The sequence below is a fragment of the Meriones unguiculatus genome, chromosome 12 (assembly GCF_030254825.1).
Source record: "Meriones unguiculatus strain TT.TT164.6M chromosome 12, Bangor_MerUng_6.1, whole genome shotgun sequence".
Classification (NCBI taxonomy): domain Eukaryota; kingdom Metazoa; phylum Chordata; class Mammalia; order Rodentia; family Muridae; genus Meriones; species Meriones unguiculatus.
This window is the reverse complement of record NC_083360.1, coordinates 96,518,787-96,540,849: the sequence shown is the minus strand read 5'-3', so window position 1 is coordinate 96,540,849 and position 22,063 is coordinate 96,518,787. Positions and strand designations below refer to the sequence as shown.

The 22,063-nt window shown below is 46.7% G+C and overlaps 1 protein-coding gene across 7 annotated transcripts in view; it reads left to right on the top strand.

The window, feature by feature from the left end:
• The window catches only part of Bcl11a (BCL11 transcription factor A), a 93,342-nt gene extending 72,065 nt beyond the window's left edge, over positions 1-21,277 (top strand). For 3 of the 7 annotated variants that reach the window (XM_021626524.2, XM_060365138.1, XM_060365139.1), the window contains 3 exons: positions 6,008-6,109; positions 11,146-13,168; positions 20,761-21,277. In XM_021626524.2, the coding sequence (XP_021482199.1) occupies positions 6,008-6,109; positions 11,146-13,166 (2,123 nt within the window). In that variant the 3' untranslated portion in view covers positions 13,167-13,168; positions 20,761-21,277. The remainder of the gene's footprint in view (positions 1-6,007; positions 6,110-11,145; positions 13,169-20,760) is intronic. The other 4 variants (XM_021626549.2, XM_021626555.2, XM_060365137.1 and 1 more) reach the window with 3 other exon arrangements.
• Positions 21,278-22,063: the final 786 nt, after the last annotated feature.

The window sequence follows — 22,063 nt, the reverse complement described above, 5'->3', positions numbered from 1 at the left end:
AAGAATTGACCAAGAAATAGAACAAAAAGCAGCACACCTTGGCAACCTCAGGAGGTAATTAGGAATTTGGCGTGTGCTGATAGAACTGGCATGCACTCAATCCAGATCAACACAGCTCAGGACACAGGCTTGGTTTGTTCTAGAATGCACTGGCAAGTCAGATCCTCTCAGAGGAGATGGTAGCCAACGTAAAAAGGCTGGTCATGAGCCTTGACCACGAAGGATGTTTAAGGACTGGACTTGCTTTTTAGATAAAGAAGCTTATAGACTACATATCTCCTAGGGGAAGGAGGACCTGAGGGTTGTGGAGCTAAAGGGACTTTTCAACTCCTTTATGTTGGCCTGTTACCTCTCACCATCTCTTCTGGAAGAGAGAACAGGGCTTCCCAAGTTCCCACGTGGGGACACAGTCAGCTAAGTATCTGTGGTTATACGGAAGATACCCGTGCACATTTCAGAGAACAGTGAGCGTCCTTGTGTTCTGCGAAGCAACGGGCTGGGATTTTCTTTTTTAAATACTACGCCAAGGGGCTTGCTGGGGTCAAACCCAGGGTCTCACACATACAGGCCAGACAAGTGTCCCACCAGGGAGCCACATCCTGGCATGTAGGGCCTATGCTCCTGATAGAGGTTGCGTTCCTGAAGTATTGGTGAGGTGTGTGGGAAGTGGCGGTCAGGAGGTAGCTGTCTCCATGCACTGTGAGGCAATGAGCAGACTGCCATGTGGTTGGCTGTGTTATACACCGGCTGATTAGCTACGGGAGCCAACAGCATGGCAGTTGGTCAGGCAATCTTTGAGACCTTCTTGAGGAAACCCAAAACCCAATCTAATGCTTTTCAACCTGTGGGGACCTCACAAAAGTTAGCGTGTAGTGAATACAGAAAGGTAAAGTGAACCGATGTACAACATTAAATCAGAGCCATCCCCAACTTTTTAGTGAGACCTGAAAAACAAGCCACGAGGAAACTTCAAAACCTGACACCCCACTAGGATGGGTCTAAGGGACCTTCCCGAAGGGACAGTTGGAAAAGACTTCTACCCAAAGAGCAGGAGGCCCTTGGAAAGTCTGTTTCATAAAAAGGCGATACACCGCACTAGGGAGTCTGGAAAGAGTCAGGAGGGAGTCCAGTCTTACTTGTGGCCACGTGGCCAGCCACCCCCTGCACCCTCCACCCCTGCAGCAGCAGGCAGCGGTGAGAACTCCATCTTAGGCTGACTGGAGTGTTGTCTCATTTGGGCTTCCTACTTGATGAGGGGCCTGGACCAAACTAGGTGAGTGATGGATGGAGAGCGGGAGGGGTGGACTGGAACCTTGAACTCCTTATGGAACGACGTTTAGGAATTTCTCTGAGTTTGTCTTTGTTAATCCTGAAAGAGGAGGGCCATGGAAGGAGCAACAGTCTCGTGGTCCACAGGTCTCTGCCTTACTCCTATCTGCACTCTAAATTAAATTGTATGAGACTTCCCTCTAAGTCGTAGTCAGCTCGAGGGGGTAATGCACTGATCCCTGCACCCCATGCAGCTTCTTGTCCGGTAACTCCAGGGTGGGCTCCAGGAATCTGCATTTCCAGCACACTCCACAGTGAAGGTGCTGCTGGACGGGCCTACACTCAGAAACCATTCACTGAGAACCCCACAAAGAAATGAAACAGGTCCTGCTAAGATGGCCACTTCCCAGCCAGCACAGGAGAGGCGGGAAAGAGGGGTCCTCAGCCAGCACAGCGGTTTTCTTCCCTCTCTTCTTCCCTCACTGCAGAGCGGGGAAGGCAGAGCAGCTCCCAGAGCCGATGCCCAGGAGCGTTAATTGTGATACTTTACTTTGCCTAAGCTGTGATGAAATAATTGAAGGCATCATAGCAAGAAGTTAAACCCTAGGGAGGCTATTAACAATTTAGCATTTCCAGTTCACGTGGGAATGTCGATTCCTCTTGCTAAGGAGAACATTAAAGGGTGGCTTCAGCAGAAGAAGCTGCGGAATCAGTGGAGTTCATAATCAGCCCTGTTTGACCCTCTTCCTGGAGAGGCCATTCAAGCTGCCCCCACCCCTCGTCTCTGTCACCATGACAGTGAGCTGTTTTCTAAAATAAATTACTGGCTAGGGGCAACGCTTTGTTTCTCTTTAGCTGGTTTGTCTGCAGAGGAAGCAGAGGTAGAGGATGTGACAGTCACAGGCTCTTGCCGCAGAGTGGGCACCTCATGGCAAGTCAGGACACCAGGTCGGTGTCCCTGGGCCTTCTGAAAGCCTTGCCACATAGCTAGGCTGCTCCTCTCCAGCAGAGGTTGGTAACTTTCCCCAGTGAGTTCGTAGAAGCAGATGCAGAAGCAAACAAGAATTTTCTTTTCGAAAATTAGTTGTATTTATTCTTGGTTTAGGAGAGAGGGGGCCTGCACATGCGCCATGACGTCTGCGGAGATCTGAGGACGACTTGTGGGAGTCGGTTCTGGGCTTGAACTCAGGTTGTCAGACTTGGCAGCAAATGCAGGTGCACTCAGCTGGGTCATCTCTCTGACCCAAGAGAACCTTCTTTATTGGCACTTCCTAGCCAGTGAAGACCAGAGCAGAGCCACAGAGGTGGGGCGCGGGGGTGGGGGGTAGTCATGTAAGAACACACTGCACTCTGGGAACCCACTCAGATCTTTACTGGTTACACACATGGCCGTGGACAAGTCTTTTACTCTTCAAGGCCCCCATCTCCACACACTTGGGTCCCGCTGCTCTGAGCTTAACTTGCTTCCTGCTGACAGGTTAGCAGACGCCCAGCAATTGCTTGTGCACAGTTAAGCTGGGGCTGACTGACAGCTCTCCCACTCCTCGCTGGAGGCTCAGGAATAGAGTCTCTTCCCAAGGTGGCAGGGAATTTAAAGTTAGACTCTTCCCTTGCTGGGTTTAAGGGCCATGCTGCTTTTGTGCTGGGGTCACAGAAATACCCCAGTTGGGTGGTTTTCTGAGAAAAGAATTCGTGCCCTGCAACAGAAGAGCTTGCTGAGTCAAGAACAGGTGCAAGAGCGGATTCTCAGATTTCTCCTCAAAAACTTCAAGAACTTAGCCGACAGTTCCCCACTCCCAATTTAGCACAAACAACAAAAGGTACACATATGGGTTTCTTGAGCCCAGTCTCCCAAGGTTACAGGTTCCTTTTTGTGGTTTTATTTTGGCTTTGGTCTGAGAAGAGACAGTGTCCTCAGAGATGATCTAAGGCAATGGTTCTCAATCACTTAAAAAAATTTTTTTTAAATATTTACTTTACATCCTGATCATAGCCCCCTCCCTCCTCTCCTTCCAGTCTCACCTTCCCTGCTCTTCCCACTATGCCCCCCTCCCCTACTCCTCAGAGAAGGGGAGCACCCAGCCCACCCCAAGCACATCAAGTTGTATCAGGACTGAGTGCATCCTCTTCCACTAAGGCTAGGTAAGGAAGCTCCTTCAGAGGGAAGGGATCGAAAAGCAGGCAACAGAGTCCATATCAGAGACAGCCCCTGCTCCCCTTAATAGGAAACCCACATGAAGCCAGAGCTACCCATTGGGTACGTTTGTGTAGGGGGCCTAGGTCTAGTTCATGGATGGTCCTCGATTGGTGGGTGCTTCAGTCTCCATATGCCCCCACTGGGCCCTGGTTAGTTGACTCTGTTTGTCTTCTTGTGGAGTTCTTGTCCCCTCTGGTCCTTCTATCCATGCCTCCTGCCACCCTTTGATATAGTGTCTCACGTTGTGGTAATCCCCAACCACACAATCATTTCATTACAACTTCATAACTATAATTCTGCTGCCGTTAGGACTCGCAGTGTAAATATCTGACCTTCAGGATATCTGATCTGCGACCTCCGTGAAAGGGTAATTCAACTCCCAAGGGGTCACAGCCCAGAGGCTGAGAACCAGTGGTCTGAGGCTTGCTGTGCCTCCACTACGGCCCAGCAATAGCAGGTTTCTCCTGCATTACATTGTTTTCCATCAGGGTCCTCACAAAGGGGAACTTGGCCCCAAATGTCCTGACCTACACTTGGTCACATGTCTATAAAGCAATCACAGTGAATTTCTTAAACTTTGACCCCTTGTGGCTCCCTTTCACCCTAAGTTCTCAATATGTGCTTCTATAAAATAAATATACAGATCAAACATTTACTTAAAATAAATTATAAGAAAATTTATTTTTAAGCAATTATTTGGTATGCATGTAATCATAGCATTTATTAAAGACAAGCAAATTTGCATACTAATGAGATGGATGAGTGCATTTCATATTTACATAAATAGTTAAGTCTTGGCTTAATGTTTGGTACTACAAGATGAAGAGCATCTTCAGTGTTGTTCAGAGTTCATTGATATTTTGATTTTATAATCACTAATGTTGAGAACTCACTTCTCATAAATGTGTAGTTCAAAGTGGCAGAAGTTGAGAAATTGTTGGAAATTCTGTTCCAGTTCCAAGCCAACATTAGTTCGATTTTTTTTCTTTTCTCTTCTGTAACTTAGAGGTTAGCAATTCAAACAGTCAGAGCATTCTACCTCTCACACTACAAACCAGAGATAGACAGATCTGATGCTTATGCTGAAGAACAGCAGCAGGAAGGTATCAGGAGCCGCACATCTCCCTACGAGCGACGACTCTGTATGTGAAGCAGAAACGCTGCAGTTCAGAGCACACAGGGAGCTCGCATCAGGGTGCAGGTGTTCGGGCAGGCAGGTAGTGCTGTGTGGCCTGAATGGGGTGCACACAGTGACATGCTCCTGTGCTCCGGGACCAACGCTGAAGTGACATGCAGTGTGTGGCCAAGCATGGCCGTAAACTCCTTTGGCTTTTGAACTAATTTGTGGCCATTGTGTGTTCAGAAACCTTTAACTTGCCAAATATTTAGTGACCTCTGCATTTAGTCATGTGACCCACGTGGGGTTGTGACCCACGGGGTAAGAAACTGTGCCCTGGACATGCTCACCGGGGCCTGCTTTTAAGTGCTGTTACTGTAGGTGTGCCCTGGTTATTCGCCACCAAACTCAGTTTCCCAAACTCTAGGCCTCGAACGCATGCGCTTCACCTGTCCCCTCTTCTGCAAGTTTGTCCTCTCCAGGGGCACGTAGCCGGGGCGTGCTGGGAAGCCGGACACTGAGGACAGGGTCCCCATGCTGAAAGTGCTGCTGTGGCTCAGTGAGTCACACACAGTAGGGAGAAGTCACTTTCCCTCAGCGAGTGCGCCGTGGAGCGAGCAGAGTGGGCAGCAGTTTCTGGATGCTGCCGTTGGATGCTGCTTCTTCTTTCCCTCCCTCCCTCCCTCCCTCCCTCCCTCCCTCCCTCCCTCCCTCCCTCCCTCCCTCCCTCCCTCCCTCCCTCCCTCCCTCCCTCCCTCCCTCCCTCCCTCCCTCCCTCCCTCCCTCCCTCCCTCCCTCCCTCCCGCCTTGTTACTTAGTAGCATTATCCTTTCCTATGAAGGGATGTGGGAACTTGGGCACTGCTCCTTGAGTGTTAACTCTAATCTTCCTCAGGATTCCAGAGCGTGGCCCTCTGAGTGCTGAAAGGCCTGTAGTCTGAGTAAGCTGCACAGTGTTATTCCCTGAAGGAACAGGTGGCTTACAAACCTGCCCACGTCCAATTGGCCTGTTGTTTGCACGGGTCTGTCTAAAGCCGGTGTATGCATGTAAACCAGCCTTACAAGTAAATTCCATTTCCCCCCCCCCCCCCCCCCGCTCTACCCATGTTACCTCCAATTTTCTCCTTGCTACTTATGTATCTCTTGTAATAATCGAATAACAACAAATAAGCAAGGGGACCCAAGAATCAGCCCCTGCTTCATACTTCAAACCAACCCCTTCCTTGTCCAAAAATTAAAAACAAAACGAAAGCTGTGGGGAGCAGCGCTCTGCTGTTGTTTGTTTCGGGCCCTGGGCCTGGTAACTGTCTGCAAGGCTGCTGTAATGATGTTAATCTGTTTTAATGGAAGTGAAATGTGATATCCTGTGGTTTACGATGCACATTGTTTATGGTGATAGTGCTTGATTCTGGGTTTCTTTCACAGATAAACTTCTGCACTGGAGGGGCCTGTCCTCCCCTCGGTCTGCACACGGAGCCCTAATCCCCACGCCCGGGATGAGTGCAGAATATGGCCCGCAGGGTATCTGTAAGTTGAACATTGTCTCTTCTGCCAATGTCCGTGTGAATAGGGATGAGCGTTTCTGAAAACGGTCCTCAGGTTTTAAGCACCGAAGGGAGTTTCCTCTGACACGGCCCGACACCCCCATACGCACTATTCCACACTCACTTGGCACCAGCTGTCCTGCCACACGGGGCCCCAGAGGGCGACCTTCCGTCCTCTTTGCTTTGCTTCTCTCATGGGAGTCCTGGAGCCGATAGCAGCTCATCCTAGGAGACTTTCCCCCAGGCCTTGCCTGGCTCTGTGGCTGCCAGCTGGTCCCAGCCAACCTCGCTGCTGGCCATTCGCTCCTAAGGCCTCGCAGATGCTTTGAGTTGATTGTCTGGCACCTTTGAGAGAAGCCAGCATCACACGCAGCTGAGCTACTTCAGAGGTGTTGTAATGCATGTTGTGTGTGTGTTCGCATGCGTATCTGAACATGCTGTATTTGTAGCTAGGTAAATGTGCTGTATTATATACGTACATACACATGCATACATACACAATACCGATGATTTGTTTTTCTCCTTATTTTAGAGAAAAATGTCCAGAAATACAGGTAAAATGTAAAGAGCCCACTGGTGCCTTCCCACACACATGCCTCCACCATCAACTTTTTTGGTGGGGAATCTCTTTATGAAATTCAGATTTATTCATTTATAAAAATGTTTTCCGAAAGATGTTGTAGACGCCAATTCGGTCTTCTTCTCTGTGTAGAAGTATGTGGTATGAATCACACATGGCCAAAGCATTTGAAGGAAGGGTTGATTCCGCCGCAGACACACACACACACACACACACCACGTTCAAGAAGAAAAGGGCAGGGTTACATCAACTCCTGTTTATCTTCAAGAATACAAAAAAGAGAGCACAAGATGGTGTAAGGTGCAAAAGCTCAGGAGGCTTCCTCAAGGGCTGGTCACTAGCCTTCCCCAGCTTGTGAATGGTGTCTGTGGGGAGGCCACGCACCCTGAGAGGAGATTCAAAGCCAGTTGTTTATTCTCATTCATTCCTGGTACTCCCAGGTGATAGAGAACTATCGTAGGATTTTAGCAGGCCTTGGGTCCTGAGGGCTGGCTAGTGCAGGCCTTAAATCACCTCCTCTTCTCCCCCACCCCCAGCTGGGCCCAAGCCTGGCTTAGGTCACAGGCAGAGAGTTTAGAGGGTGAGCTTCACAGATGTCAGTCCCTGCACGCCAGCTGGGGGGGGGGAGCACCTCTTCTTTTGCTAGAGGCGCCTGGGTCCTGCACCTGGCTGTGGCGACAGAGCCACCCCAGGAAGGGAGATTGAGTGAGACAGTGCTGGGTGGGGTCGGGAGGCCAAGGGCTCTGGCCAGGCACAGTGTCCTCACTTGGTGCTCTGGAGGCCTGGGTTTGCAGTTGATGGTTAGGAAACCTGATACGGAGGGGTCGTGAGCTCCAGAAAGTTCTAGGACAAAGCTAGCGTCCATCCTCTTGAGCTGCATGGACCAGCCATCCTTGGCTGTGAAACTGTAACTATGACTTAAAATCCCACCACTTGCCTCCGTTGCCGAAGCCTGCATGGAGGCTGCCGTGGACCTTCCTTCCAGGCCGTGCTAGGAGCGTAATTTGGTTAGGTGCCCCCGTCACGCATGCACACACACACACGCGCACACACACGCGCGCACACACACACCCTGTAATTGATCATACCTGGTAGTAATGAAAGCTTTCATGCCGGACCTGATAACTTATACCAGACTGTAGATGCTTCTGCCATTTTAGACTCAACCATTCTTTAAAGGTCCCAGTTTTAATGCTTATTTCACATGTAGAAATCCCAAGACTGAGGGAAATGTCATGTTGGCCACCAAGTCACAAGCTAGGAAGTGACATTCAGGGTCCTGACACAGACCTCTTGGCCCTTTCAAATTGTGGTGCCTCAGTCACATGACCTCCTCACATTGGTGACACGTTTAGAAATGGAGACCATTTCTTCTCATAAAATGAAATAAAATAAAAATCAGTAGGTGGGGTGACAGCTGGGTTTAACTCTTTCAGTGCCTTGAGTTTTTGCACCGGGGAGGAGCAGGGCACAGTTTATTGCTTTAAATCAAAACAATCCTGATAAAAGCCCAATGAGGCTCTCAAAGTGAGAAGTTGATTTTCATCAGAGTAAATGAAGAATATTATTATATTTTACACATCAATAAATCAATGCAGCCCTAATTTTGCCATGCAGGAAATCAATTCTGGTCTTTCTAAACCATCAAAGATGTTATGAACAAAGTAATTTCACAAATTACGGCGAGTAACACATTTATTGATGACTGCAGTTTAGGAATTTAGAGTCTCTGAGCACTGCAGTAGAATGCGGTGCGCGAGCATGAGTGGAGTGAAACACAGATTATGTGGTGGAATTGCAGTGCATCGTTTGCTATTAGTGGACTGGTAATAATTACCAGTTTCAGAGCGGCTCTTTCCATGTAATCTTCAGTCTCAGCCGAAGCAGCCCTTCTCATTGACATCGTGATTACGCTAGCTGCCCTTATGATCTAGAAAATCTAGTTGATGGGAATACGAAAATGCGATAGTGAAAGCTGTGTGTTGTGTGCTCATTATAAGTTCAAAAGCCGTTTCCTCCGGCCCGCTGAACGAAGGGAAGGACAGCACTATAGTGCTAACGTTCTGTAGCACAGCCACGTAACGGGCTCTGAAAAAGGAATTTTTAGGAAGCAAAATAAAATGGACTTTCGCTAAGCCTCATGGGAAGCTCAGGGATGAGACTCTTTAGTGTGTACAGAATTTGGCTTTTATCAGGGACCTATGGCACATTTGAAACCGTCATTGCTAATTATGTGTCCATTCCCAGACCTTAAGAGATTATAAGGGTCAAATATGATCTTAAGGCATTTGGAGTGTTAAGGGTTTGCCTCAGCTGACAAGGCTCCTTCTTAGTTGCCCAATTCTGATTGTCAGGCTAAGTATATGATAATGACCCAGGCTCCTAGGGAGGCCAAGGGGAAAGCATGGAGGGTCTCAGTGTCTGGAGCCAGACTCTCTTTTCCTGACTATTTGGTACCCAAGTAATTGTTCAACAACAACAAGAAATTTATGAAAATACTCTCAATGAGGCTTTTTGTTTCCCTTTGAAGAGGCGGGTAATGTGATTCTAATGTCAGCATTTTCTTTCAAAATCTCTCTGCTTTCTTCCTCTCTCCACATTAGACAAATGTTTGAAACCTAATTTTGGTATCTTACCATCTAATCTTGTTAAGGAGATTTCCCCAGGAGTGGGCTATATTGAGTGAGATTATAAATGCATTGTAAAGTAAATTACAAGGTCAGGCCAGGAGTCCATTATTTAGACAGGCGCTTGAGCGAGGCTGGCTTGTTTTGGAATATGAGTGTTTGGGGCTCCTGAGAAGACCTTGGCAGCTTTTCTCTCTGACTTGCTAAATGGAGGAATCATATAATTGATGAATTCCTCATGCCCACTCCTTAGCTCCCTGGTGAATTTTGTCCCATTGAAAAGTTACTTAGAAATGCTAGCCATGGCTCACACAACTCTCCTAGCCTCATTTAGGGAGAAAGTGTATGTCTCCGTTATATTTTAAACCCTGACTTTTTTTTCCAATCCCTGGGCCATTAGCTATTCTCGCCCTATCCCTTGGCCACTGTCTCTTCTACCTTTTTAAGGCTGCAATTAGCTGGCAAACTCTTGGGTAGTTACTCCATATACCCCATACATGTGTATGCATATATAAACATATGAGAATACACATGAATATCAAAATAAATATATATATATACATATATATTTGTATCTCGGGAAAAAAAATGAATGATTTTTGTGAAGTCAGGCTGGCCCTCTCTTTGCCAAAGTGGCATTTCCCACTCTCGGGTTCTTTTCAGTAACAGAGAAATAATGTGACTTAAGCAGGCCCCTCTCCAGACAGTTTGGCTACTGGCCAAGGAGTTGACTAGCTGAACTGTATCTTTCTGTTTCTCTCTCAACTGGAGCCGAGTCCCGGCTGAGGGCGCAGGATGTTGTATAATTTGGTTCACGTTGTTAGCCTCTCAAAATAATGAGGAGGAGGCTAGGGTAGCATTGCTCAGCCTGCCGCCTGTCATGGTGCTGGCTGCCTCCACTGCTCTTACGACCAGTGTGCCGGGTCTGCCGAGGTTGGCACCGGCCACTCCTAACTTCTCTTTTGCTGCACCGGGGCGAATGCCTAAGGATTCAAGACAGCTTTTCAGTCAAATCAAAACTAAATTTTTCTTTTGGGATTTTAATCACAACAGCCCCTTGAGCTTAAACATGGAGATTAGAAGATGTTAAGGACCCTAACACTGGCTGGGGAAAAAGAACATTGCTGCTTTCTTCATGAAAACCTTTTTTGGGGGTCTCTGGTCATTTTAGCAATGCCAGCAAATGATTGTGTTACCAGCTGAGAGGTGTAGGGCCAGAGAATTGTATGACCTTCCCTTTTTGCTACCTCTGTGCAGTGGTTTGCCTCGTCAGAAAGTTCACCTACAGCCCACAGGAAAGTGGACCAAGACCATAGGAGTCAGGGAGCAAAAGTTTCCCGAGTGAAGTCAAGCTGATTCTGGCCTCTGCCTTGTCTCAGTACCCATTTAACCAAAGAGCCAGCGGCACAGAGCTGAAATGACGCCCAGCCGTTTGCTGAGGCCCCCGGAACCCAATGCTGCCTTTAACAGAGCCTCACTTGGTCAAGGCTTCGCGCCATGGGCCTTCACTGTGGAGTCCTTAGAACCGAGTAAAATGTCAGGAAGACAGACTGAACAAGTACATGGTAGGCCCCAGAGATGGAAGGCACCGTGCAGGCCCCAGAGATGGAAGGCACCGTGCAGGCCCCAGAGATGGAAGGCACCGTGCAGGCCCCAGAGATGGAAGGCACCGTGCAGGCCCCCAGGGTAGATGGGCGCAGGCCGAGGCTTGGGGGTGGGCCAGGAGAGGTTGGATGTTGGAACATGAATAAGCGATTGCTGACGCCCGCCTCGGTGATTAAACATTGATGTTGGTGTTGTGTTATTTTGCAGGTAAAGATGAGCCCAGCAGCTACACATGTACAACTTGCAAACAGCCATTCACCAGCGCATGGTTTCTCTTGCAACACGCACAGAACACTCACGGATTAAGAATCTACTTAGAAAGCGAACACGGAAGTCCCCTGACCCCGCGGGTTGGTATCCCTTCAGGACTAGGTGCAGAATGTCCTTCCCAGCCACCTCTCCATGGGATTCATATTGCAGACAATAACCCCTTTAACCTGCTAAGAATACCAGGATCAGTATCGAGAGAGGCTTCCGGCCTGGCCGAAGGGCGCTTTCCACCCACTCCCCCCCTGTTTAGTCCACCACCGAGACATCACTTGGACCCCCACCGCATAGAGCGCCTGGGGGCGGAAGAGATGGCCCTGGCCACCCATCACCCGAGTGCCTTTGACAGGGTGCTGCGGTTGAATCCAATGGCTATGGAGCCTCCCGCCATGGATTTCTCTAGGAGACTTAGAGAGCTGGCAGGGAACACGTCTAGCCCACCGCTGTCCCCAGGCCGGCCCAGCCCTATGCAAAGGTTACTGCAACCATTCCAGCCAGGTAGCAAGCCACCCTTCCTGGCGACGCCCCCCCTCCCTCCTCTGCAGTCCGCCCCTCCTCCCTCCCAGCCCCCGGTCAAGTCCAAGTCCTGTGAGTTCTGCGGCAAGACGTTCAAATTTCAGAGCAACCTGGTGGTGCACCGGCGCAGCCACACCGGCGAGAAGCCCTACAAGTGCAACCTGTGTGACCACGCGTGCACACAGGCCAGCAAGCTCAAGCGCCACATGAAGACGCACATGCACAAGGCGTCGCCCATGACCGTCAAGTCCGACGACGGCCTCTCCACCGCCAGCTCCCCGGAACCCGGCACCAGCGACCTGGTGGGCAGCGCCAGCAGTGCGCTCAAGTCCGTGGTGGCCAAGTTCAAGAGCGAGAACGACCCCAACCTGATCCCAGAGAACGGGGATGAGGAGGAAGAGGAGGACGACGAGGAAGAAGAGGAAGAGGAGGAAGAGGAGGAGGAGGAGCTGACGGAGAGCGAGAGGGTGGACTACGGCTTCGGGCTGAGCCTGGAGGCTGCGCGCCACCACGAGAACAGCTCTCGCGGCGCGGTGGTGGGCGTGGGCGACGAGGGCCGCGCCCTGCCCGACGTCATGCAGGGCATGGTGCTCAGCTCCATGCAGCACTTCAGCGAGGCCTTCCACCAGGTCCTGGGCGAGAAGCATAAGCGCGGCCACCTGGCCGAGGCTGAGGCCCACAGGGACACTTGCGACGAAGACTCGGTGGCCGGCGAGTCGGACCGCATAGACGATGGCACTGTTAACGGTCGTGGCTGCTCTCCCGGCGAGTCGGCTTCGGGGGGTCTGTCCAAAAAGCTGCTGCTGGGTAGCCCCAGCTCGCTGAGCCCCTTCTCCAAGCGCATCAAGCTGGAGAAGGAATTTGACCTGCCCCCGGCCGCGATGCCCAACACGGAGAACGTGTACTCGCAGTGGCTCGCTGGCTACGCGGCCTCCAGGCAGCTCAAAGATCCCTTCCTTAGCTTCGGAGACTCCAGACAATCGCCTTTTGCCTCCTCGTCAGAGCACTCCTCGGAGAATGGGAGCTTGCGCTTCTCCACGCCGCCCGGGGAGCTGGACGGAGGGATCTCGGGGCGCAGCGGCACGGGAAGTGGAGGGAGCACGCCCCATATTAGTGGTCCGGGCCCGGGCAGGCCCAGCTCAAAAGAGGGCAGACGCAGCGACACTTGTGAGTACTGTGGGAAAGTCTTCAAGAACTGTAGCAATCTCACTGTCCACAGGAGAAGCCACACGGGCGAAAGGCCTTATAAATGCGAGCTGTGCAACTATGCCTGTGCCCAGAGTAGCAAGCTCACCAGGCACATGAAAACGCATGGCCAGGTGGGGAAGGACGTTTACAAATGTGAAATTTGTAAGATGCCTTTTAGCGTGTACAGTACCCTGGAGAAACACATGAAAAAATGGCACAGTGATCGAGTGTTGAATAATGATATAAAAACTGAATAGAGGTATATTAATACCCCTCCCTCACTTCCACCTGATGCCCCCTTTTTTCACCCCTTCCCATTGTCCTCCAGCCCTACTCCCTGTAGGATTTTTTTCTAGTCCCATGTGATTAAACAAACAAACAAACAACAGAAGTAACGGAAGCTAAGAATACGAATGAGTGCTTGTCACCAGCACACCTGTTTTCTTTTTTTTTTTTTCCTTTTTTTTTCTTCTTCTTTTTTTTTTTTTTTACTTTAAATTTCTTTATGTTCTCACCGTTTGAATGCATGATCTGTCTGGGGCAATACTATTGCATTTTACGCAAACTTTGAGCCTTTCTCTTGTGCAATAATTTACATGTTGTGTATGTTGTGTTTTTCCCCCCTTGACTTAGACAGCATGTATGGTATGTTACGGCTATTTTAAATTGTCCCTAATTCATTATGAGCAAGCATGTTGCTGTTTCCAGTTCCGTTCTGAGAGTGTGAGAGAGGGAGGAAAAACAAACGATGCTGCATATTTCTGTAATCCGTATCATGTACAGCTTTATTTCATAACACGAGGAGGGAAGCAGTGTTTGGGTTAGCTGGCCCTCTACAGACAGACCAGATAGCGCTGGAAAGAAAGTGTGTGCTACGTGTCTGTCTCTAAAGGGTCACGTGTATTAATTGGAGAGGGAAATAAAAAAGGCCTTGAATTGACAAATTAACAGAAAAACAGCAAGATTATTCTATCATTTGGTTTTAAAATGAGTGCCTTGGATCTATGAAAACCATGGTGATGGTTCTTTCTGCTTGTTATGAACTTGTAGTTTAATCCAGCATTGGGTGAGGTAATAAATTTTAGGACGTAGCATGTACTTCTCTGTTGTATTTCTCACAACAATGGCTACCTAAAGATATGACCTATTACGTCCTAGTTAATCATCATTTTCCCCTTTAACTTTGTGAACAAAAACTGATTCTCCCAGTATAAAAGCTGCTTTGCTCCTGGTGAGAGTGTAAAAAAAAAAAGGGCTATTTTGCCTAAAGTTTTATATTTTATTTATTTTTTAATGATTATCAAATTGAATGTGAACTGTGCAAAGGCCCTGGAATGTGGTGAAGTATATTAGTGAGGAGTTCATTTGATGATGATGCTTGTTTCAAAGGACACCTTTAACGAAATTCTGGCACCCAAAGAAGCAGATCCAGTTCCACTTGGTTGTCGAATGGACAATCGAATGATAAACTCGAGACCTTCTAGACGATGTTTAAAAGAACAGGCTGACATGGTTTGACAGAGAAAAAACAGAAAATAGTAAGTGATTGATTAGCACAATGTGGCACTGTTTGCCATTTTAAACCAGAAGAGTTGTATAAGCTAACAGTGATACAATGATGATTAACTATGAATCTTTAAGACTTACTTTTAATGTGACATTCTTCAAAAAGGAAGAGAAGGAATTTTAAGAGCAGCAGCTTATATGTCTGTGCTCCCTAAAAGTTGTAATTCATTTCTTTTCCATACACTGTGTGCTATTTTGTTAACGTGGAAGAGGATTCATTGTCTTTATTTTATTTTTATTCTTTCTTTTTTCTTTCTTCTTCTTCTTCTTTTTTTTAAGCTAGCATCTGCCCCAGTTGGTGTTCAAATAGCACTTGACTCTACCTGTGATGCCTGTATCTTTACTCTAATCAGAGGTACAGAGGTTGAGTATAAAATAAACCTGCTCAGATAGGACAATTAAGTGCACTGTACAGTTTTCCCAGTTTACAGGTCTTTTTTAAGGGAAAAGTTGCAAGAATGCTGAAAAAAAAATTGAACACAATCTCATTGATGAGCATTTAAAAAAAAAAAAAACTAAAAGAATTAAACACTTTGCCAGCCATTTACTTGACTAACGAGCTCACGCACTTGGACGCAACCTTGCAAGCGCTGTGAATGAAAACAACACACTTAACGTAGAAATGAATGATGGTTTCGCTTCTACAGTGCAAGAATTTTTGTACAAAACTTTTTTAAGTACAAATGTTAAGAAAAACAATTTTTAAAAAGACACTTCATTCTGTTTAGGGGGAAACAGCATTTTAGGGTTTCATTGTCTTGGTGGTGTTACAAGACCTGTTATCCATTTAAAAATGGTAGTGGAAATTCTATGCCTTGGATCACACACCGCTCTTCAGGTTGTAAAAAACATACATGGGGAAAGGTTTAAGATTATATAGTACTTAAATATAGGAAAATGCACACTCATGTTGATTCCTATGCTAAAACACATTTATGGTCTTTTTTCTGTATTTCTAGAATGGTATTTGAATTAAATGTTCATCTAGTGTTAGGCGCTATAGTATTTATATTGAAGCTTGTATTTTTAACTGTTGCTTGTTCTCTTAAAAGGTATCAATGTACCTTTTTGGTAGTAGAAAAAAAAAAAAGACAGGCTGCCACAGTATATTTTTTTAATTTGGCAGGATAATATAGTGCAAATTATTTGTATGCTTCAAGAGAGAGAGAGAGAGAGCGAGAGAGAGAGAGAGAGAGAGAGAGAGAGAGAGAGGTGACATTGTACAGAGAAGCCATATAATGGCGGTCTGGGGAGCCTGCTAGAATGTCACATGATGGCTGTCATAGGGGTTGTACATATCCTTTTTGTCCTTTTTCCTGCTGCCATGCCGTATGCAGTACCGCAAGCTAATAGCGTTGGTTTGTTATGTAGTGTGCTTTTGTCCCTCTTCCCTATCACCCTGCATCCCAGCATCTTTACCTTCATATGCAGTAAAAGAATGAAAGAAAGAAAAAAAAAAAGGAAAAAAAAAACCAACAATGTTTTGCGGTTTTTTTCATTGCCAAAAACTAAATGGTGCTTTATATTTAGATTGGAAAGAATTTCATATGCAAAGCATATTAAAGAGAAAGCCCGCTTTAGTCAATACTTTTTTGTAAATGGCAATGCAGAATATTTTGTTATTGGCCTTTTCTATTCCTGTAATGAAAGCTGTTTGTCGTAACTTGAAATTTTATCTTTTACTATGGGAGTCACTATTTATTATTGCTTATATGCCCTGTTCAAAACGGAGGCACTTAATTTGATCTTTTATTTTTCTCTGTTTTTATTTTTTTTTATTTGGATGACCAAAGGTCATTGCAACCTGGCTTTTTACTGTATTTGTTTCTGGTCTTTGTTAAGTTCTATTGGAAAAACCACTGTCTGTGTTTTTTTGGCAGTTGTCTGCATTAACCTGTTCATACACCCATTTTGTCCCTTTATTGAAAAAAATAAAAAAAATTAAAGTACAATGTAAGCTTCTTGTGTCCTCATTTGACACACTCTGTAAATTACTTTCAACAAAATAACAGGTTTTGAGAGAAGGCCAGTCAGTCTTTTTCAGGATTATTTCTATGGGCGTTTTGATGTGTGTATTAAACCCTAAAGGAGCATAAAGTACTCGCTAGATTAAAATAGACAGACCTCAAGCCATGGGGATAGTTGTAGGCATGCATAGCTTTAGGTCAGTTGGAAGGTGATTTCCCTGTACTGTTCAGAACGTCTCTTTGTTCTTGGCAGAGTCCAGTAGGGACACCGGAACCGGGAGCAGCCCCTCAGTTACTTCCCTTGGACTTTCTGCTGTGCTTGTTGTGTCTAAAAGTCCTTTCTGTTCTTCCATTATTTCCTTGTCCTGGAGTGTGCCGCCAAAAAGGGTCCTTGAGCAAATGGCTCTTTACTGTACATAATGACCTTTCCTCATGCCAAAAGTGACCCTTCTCCTCAACCCTACAAAAATCCAAAGCAAAGGCAGCAAATGTATCAAATCTGTTAAATAATAATAATATTAAATAATAATAATAATAATAATAATAATAATAGAGAGGAGGAGAAAGCAAAAACCAGCAACCAAGGGTGGCCAGACCTAGCCCAGTCTCTGGAAACCTCTATTGAGCTCCTAAGATGCATCATGGTTTGCTTTGTGCTTCTGAAATCCTATGTCTGTACATGCTGCAGATTGACACACACACACACACACACACACACACACACACACACATACATATATGGTTCTATCTTGCTGGTAGAAAAGCATGGTAGAGAGATGACCCTTAGATTAATTATCTTTTCACATTCTGCAATGGCTTGAAGGGCAGGTTAGTTCTGTGTAAAAACCCTCTCCTTAGAGATCTGTGTTGTCAGTTTTCCGGCTACTACATGTTGCAGCATCAGTTTGCTTTATCATATAGCACGCGCCTCTGTGGTGCTGTCTCCCTGTTCCCAGTGCAGATGAGTGGATCCGACAGTCGTCTTATTTTTGTAAAAACCCAAACAAAAGTTGTTCTGTTGTCTTCTTGTGGTAGCATTTTTGTTGCATAGTTCCTTCCCCCTGGTGGCTGTTTGAGTGGCCTTTCCATGTGATGCCTTTTATCCAAGGCCAGGAGAGTTTTATCTTTTTAAGTAGAGAGAAAGTAAGGCATTTGGCTTATTTATTTATTTATTTATTTATTTATTTATTTATTTTTTAAGTCAGTTTGAGTGGGAAAGAGGACTTCCCTGAGGAGTCTGGAGGTTTACTGCATGGGTGCTGAAATGGGGTGGGATCAGGCACCTTGGAGAAGCTGGTGTTTGGTTAGTGAACTGAGGAAAGATTCCTGTGTTTTCAGTTGGGTGCCAAACAATTCCAAAACAAATAGAAATAGTTCCCCGTGCCTTGTCACTTACAGATGGTGGTGGCGTTCGCTTCCCCACATTAAACATCCATGCAGCTTCTGTGTGCCCCACTGTGCTTTCAAGGAGAGCTGAGAGTGCAGTTGGGTAGATTTTATATACAGTACTTATTTTAATTCCTCACTATATGATGCTCTTAGTGTAATTAGATTTTGCATCCTGACAGACAGAATTAATGGTGGATACAGTATTCTTATAGGTTGAGATATCTTAAATCAATCTGGGAACGGGGAGGGGTGCAAATATCTGGTGATAAATCACAGATTATGTTTGATTTACACGGTCCCGAAGTTAAATAAATTTGTTGGGAGACAGCTTCTTCAGATTCCTCCTTCTTCTGACTTATTGCAACCTTCTGATAAATGCTATTTCTGAAGCTTAGCAAGCAATAGGGGCATGAAAACTTTGAAACCAAGAATAGAACTTCTACGTGACATTTTCTATCCTGAACCCAAACATTTTAAATTGTACTAGAAAGGAATCTGAAAAAAAAGTTCCCACCATAATATGAATTACTAATAGTTTTTAAAATGAGGAAGTGTAAAGAATGTTTGCTGTGACTGAGAATTCTCAGTTAAGTTTCTGTACGTCTTGACATACAGGTAGAACTTACCTGAACTGATCCCTAAAATGCTCCAAAGGGAATTAACAACAGCAATAACAACAAGCAGGATACAGCAATGCTATTATTGCAGATTTTAATCCCTAAATGTTTCCAACGTGACCGTGCCCATCCTGAGACCGTTTGCTATCCTCTCACTTAGGATCATCAGAAAAACTGAATCCAACACGTTTTAAAGGTTGCTGAGAAGTGGGTGAACATGGTACTTCTTGTGTACCAGCCGTGGCAGGAAGTGTGAAGTAGCTGATTTTCCCCCGGGGCGTTCTGTGCATGAAACTGTTTATTTAAATACCATTTTTTGTATATGCAACGAGTCCATATTGTATATATTCATAATGGTCGAAGTGAGAACTCAAGGAAGTGGCAGAGCGAGGGGTGGGCTGGACAACATTCCAGCTGGAAAGCTGAGGCGGCCGGGCGGCTCATTTGCAGGCCCCGGCTGGAAGGCGCCGGGAAAGCGGGAAGGCCCTGGGCTGCTCCTGACCTCCCGGCACTGTACGCTGAGAGTCAGGGCACACACACAGTGTTGCCTGGTTTACTTCCACCCACGCTGGCGTGGCTGCTGATGACTGTGGACTTCACTGAGGGACTCCACTGTCACCTGGCAGAGCACGCAGAGGATTTTTTTTTAAGGTCGTGGGGATTTCGCTACAATTGGCAGTGTTCTTTCAACCTGCTCGAGGGATTATTTTTTTGAGAGAGAGCTAACGTTAAAAGGGCCTGGTCTCTGCTCAGTATCTTCCCAAGCATCTCCTGAAGCTTTCCCAGAACTTTTTTTTTTTTTTTTTTTTTTTTAAAGAAACAGACACTAGAACACGTAGGCTGTGTTCCAGGGCTGCTACCCCATTGGGCTGTAGAGGTGGGTGCTTGGCCATCCACATTTGCTTTCTTGCATCTCATTATGCTGTTAGCCCACAGAGCACAGGCCTTTGGGGAAGGAGTCAGGCCTGATTCTAATTCCCTGGGTCAGCTGTCCTGGGATCATCAGGTTTTTCCCTCCAACCCTCCCTCCCAAATGGGAAAGGAACCGATACAGCTCCCAAGGGTCATTGTACTTAAGTAACCAAACTTGGCTGAGCACAATTCAATGATTGATCCTTTCTCTCACACAGCAAAAATCCATGTAGACACATGAATCTACCACATTTTTCATAGAGACAATAAAAAAAAAAAAAGGCAAATTAAAGTTTCCCTAACATTACTTCTAATGCAGTAGCCCCCAGATCCCAAGGGGGCTGGGTGTGTTTGAAGTAACCAGGAATATGGCACATGCCTGTGCTGTGCTTAGTCTGTTAGGGCTTTAGATATAAGCAGCGGGTCAGACAAGGGGATCTGGAGAGGCATCCGCGGGAAAGGCCTCAAGGGCAGTGCTAGCACTGAGCAAGCAATGGGATTCCCCAGAGCCCACTTGGTCACAGCAGGCCCCTCAGTCCAGGTCTCCGCTGCTCAGGGGGGTATGTGGGAACACAGCTGAGCTCCGGACCCCAGGCCTCCTGCCTCATGGAGTCAGGGGAGAGGAGGCCCCAGGCCCCTGCTTCAGGTCACCATGGCAACGAGGCCTGGAATGGCACGGTGGTAGCCTTCCTCCCTGCACATCTGGACTCCCAGGCACTGCTTCAAGTCAATGCCCACAGCAAAGGGGGAAGCTGGAGGAACATCGCCACTCCTCTTCCTCCACCGCTGCCTTTCCTGTGACACACACACACACAATGACAAAACAAAATCCCTGCACGTTTGAAAGAAACTACAGGCAGTTCGGGTGCAATTTGAGGGTCACTCTTTTTGGGTTCCGATTTTCTCCTCAGCGATCTGTTCACCTCTTGTAAATCGTTGGCTGCTTTGGCATTGGACTTGATGACATTTCATGTTTTTGTTGAGCTGCTTTTACATCAGTTTTTGATTTCTGTTTCTTTATAATTTTATTATCATTTTAAGAAAATGTCTCCCTTCCCTCCCCCCTCTCCCTCCACCCTTGACCAAAGGACTGTTTGCCGCTAAGCTTTCTCAGTTACGAGGAAGAGAGTTTCCCTTCAGGCGTGTCCCAAGTTTAGCAGGACTCACATGTGATGGGGTAGGGAGTCTGGGTCCTCCGGGGGACACGGCGGGGGGCATGGGGAAGCACCTTAGAGCGAGGGTATCCAGGGAGGGGATGTTCCCTTTGAGGTCAGGCCAGTGGCTCACCCTGTGGTCGATTTAAGTCATGATTGTAAAAAGCTTAGCGAGAGGACGGAGAATCACCAGGCCAAGTGACACCTGTACTCTTTTTCCTTCCTCTGTCTCCAACCTCTTTCCAGGTTCTTCACACACCCCCATTCGGCGTAGTACCCAGAGAGCTCAAGATGTGTGGCAGTTTTCGGATGGAAGCTCACGAGCCCTTAAGTTCTGAGAAACTTTGAAGCCCCCAGGGGCGGGGCGGACATGTGTCGCCCAGCCGACGACGTCAGCGTGGTCCGTCCGTCATCCTGCTAGTTTGTGATGTTTTCTGACAGTAGCCTCCGAGAAGCCGTTTGTGCGAAGACAAGAGTCCTGCCGAGTCCTCCCAGCCTGGGCCTGCAGTGCCATTTTATTTATATTTTTTAATAAAAAGTAAAAGCAAAAAAACAGACCCACATTGGAACAGTGAATCCGTCCCATTCAGAGGGCCCTCGGACTGTCGCTGTCGGAGCGATGTCCCAACCCTTTTGAAACCAGCCAACCTAACTACCCGTATTGTGGAGATGAGCATGAGCCCCGAACCCCTCGTTTCTATACATTCTATGTTGTCTTTTAAAAAGTGTGCTTAACATTGACATAATAAATGTTGGAGCTTTAGGCGGTGTGTGCTTGTTCTTTAATTTTTAATGCTGGTAGACAGTGTCGCTGCTTCGGGCTTTGTATTTGTGTGCCTGTTTCCTACGGAAGCCCATGCGGTGGGCAGGAGGACCAGACTCAAGGGATGGGTAGGAGATGTAGAAAAGGAAATAGGCTTTTGCTTATCAGATGGCATACATTTTCAAAGAGAATCAAAATGCGAAACTAGGGATCACAGCAATATCATAATTAATGCAGTAGTATTGCTGTTTATTAATGCTGACGTGCGGTTTTCCTGTCTGACTTACAATTTGCATACCATTAAATGATGCATAAATATGGCATGCTGAATCCCCTTTTCCAAATATATGCTTTTGGTGGCTACCATGCAGGACCTGAATGTGTCTGTCATGTAGCTGAAGAAAGACAGCATCGCCGGACGGGCGGCGAATGTCAGGAGTTGCTTATGAAATATTCTGCTATTAGGATCTCAAGTTTCCAGCAAATAGGTCTTAATATAGACAAACAAGCATGAGCCTCTCTGACACTTGCATCACAAAATTTGGGAAAGATTTTACCAAGGGGAAATCATTGCCGCAGCACAGAGGTACCCACCAGAGCAGACCATTGATGCCATGAGTGTCTCATATTTTAAAGACCAGTGACACGAGTGAGCTCTAAAGAAGGGTGCTAAACTCAGCAAGAACTTTTCTCAGTCTGGTATTTTCCACTGTCTACAGACCCAGAGGAGAATTAGAAACAATATGGCATATTAAAACAGGCTCATAAATAATAGATCTCAGACAC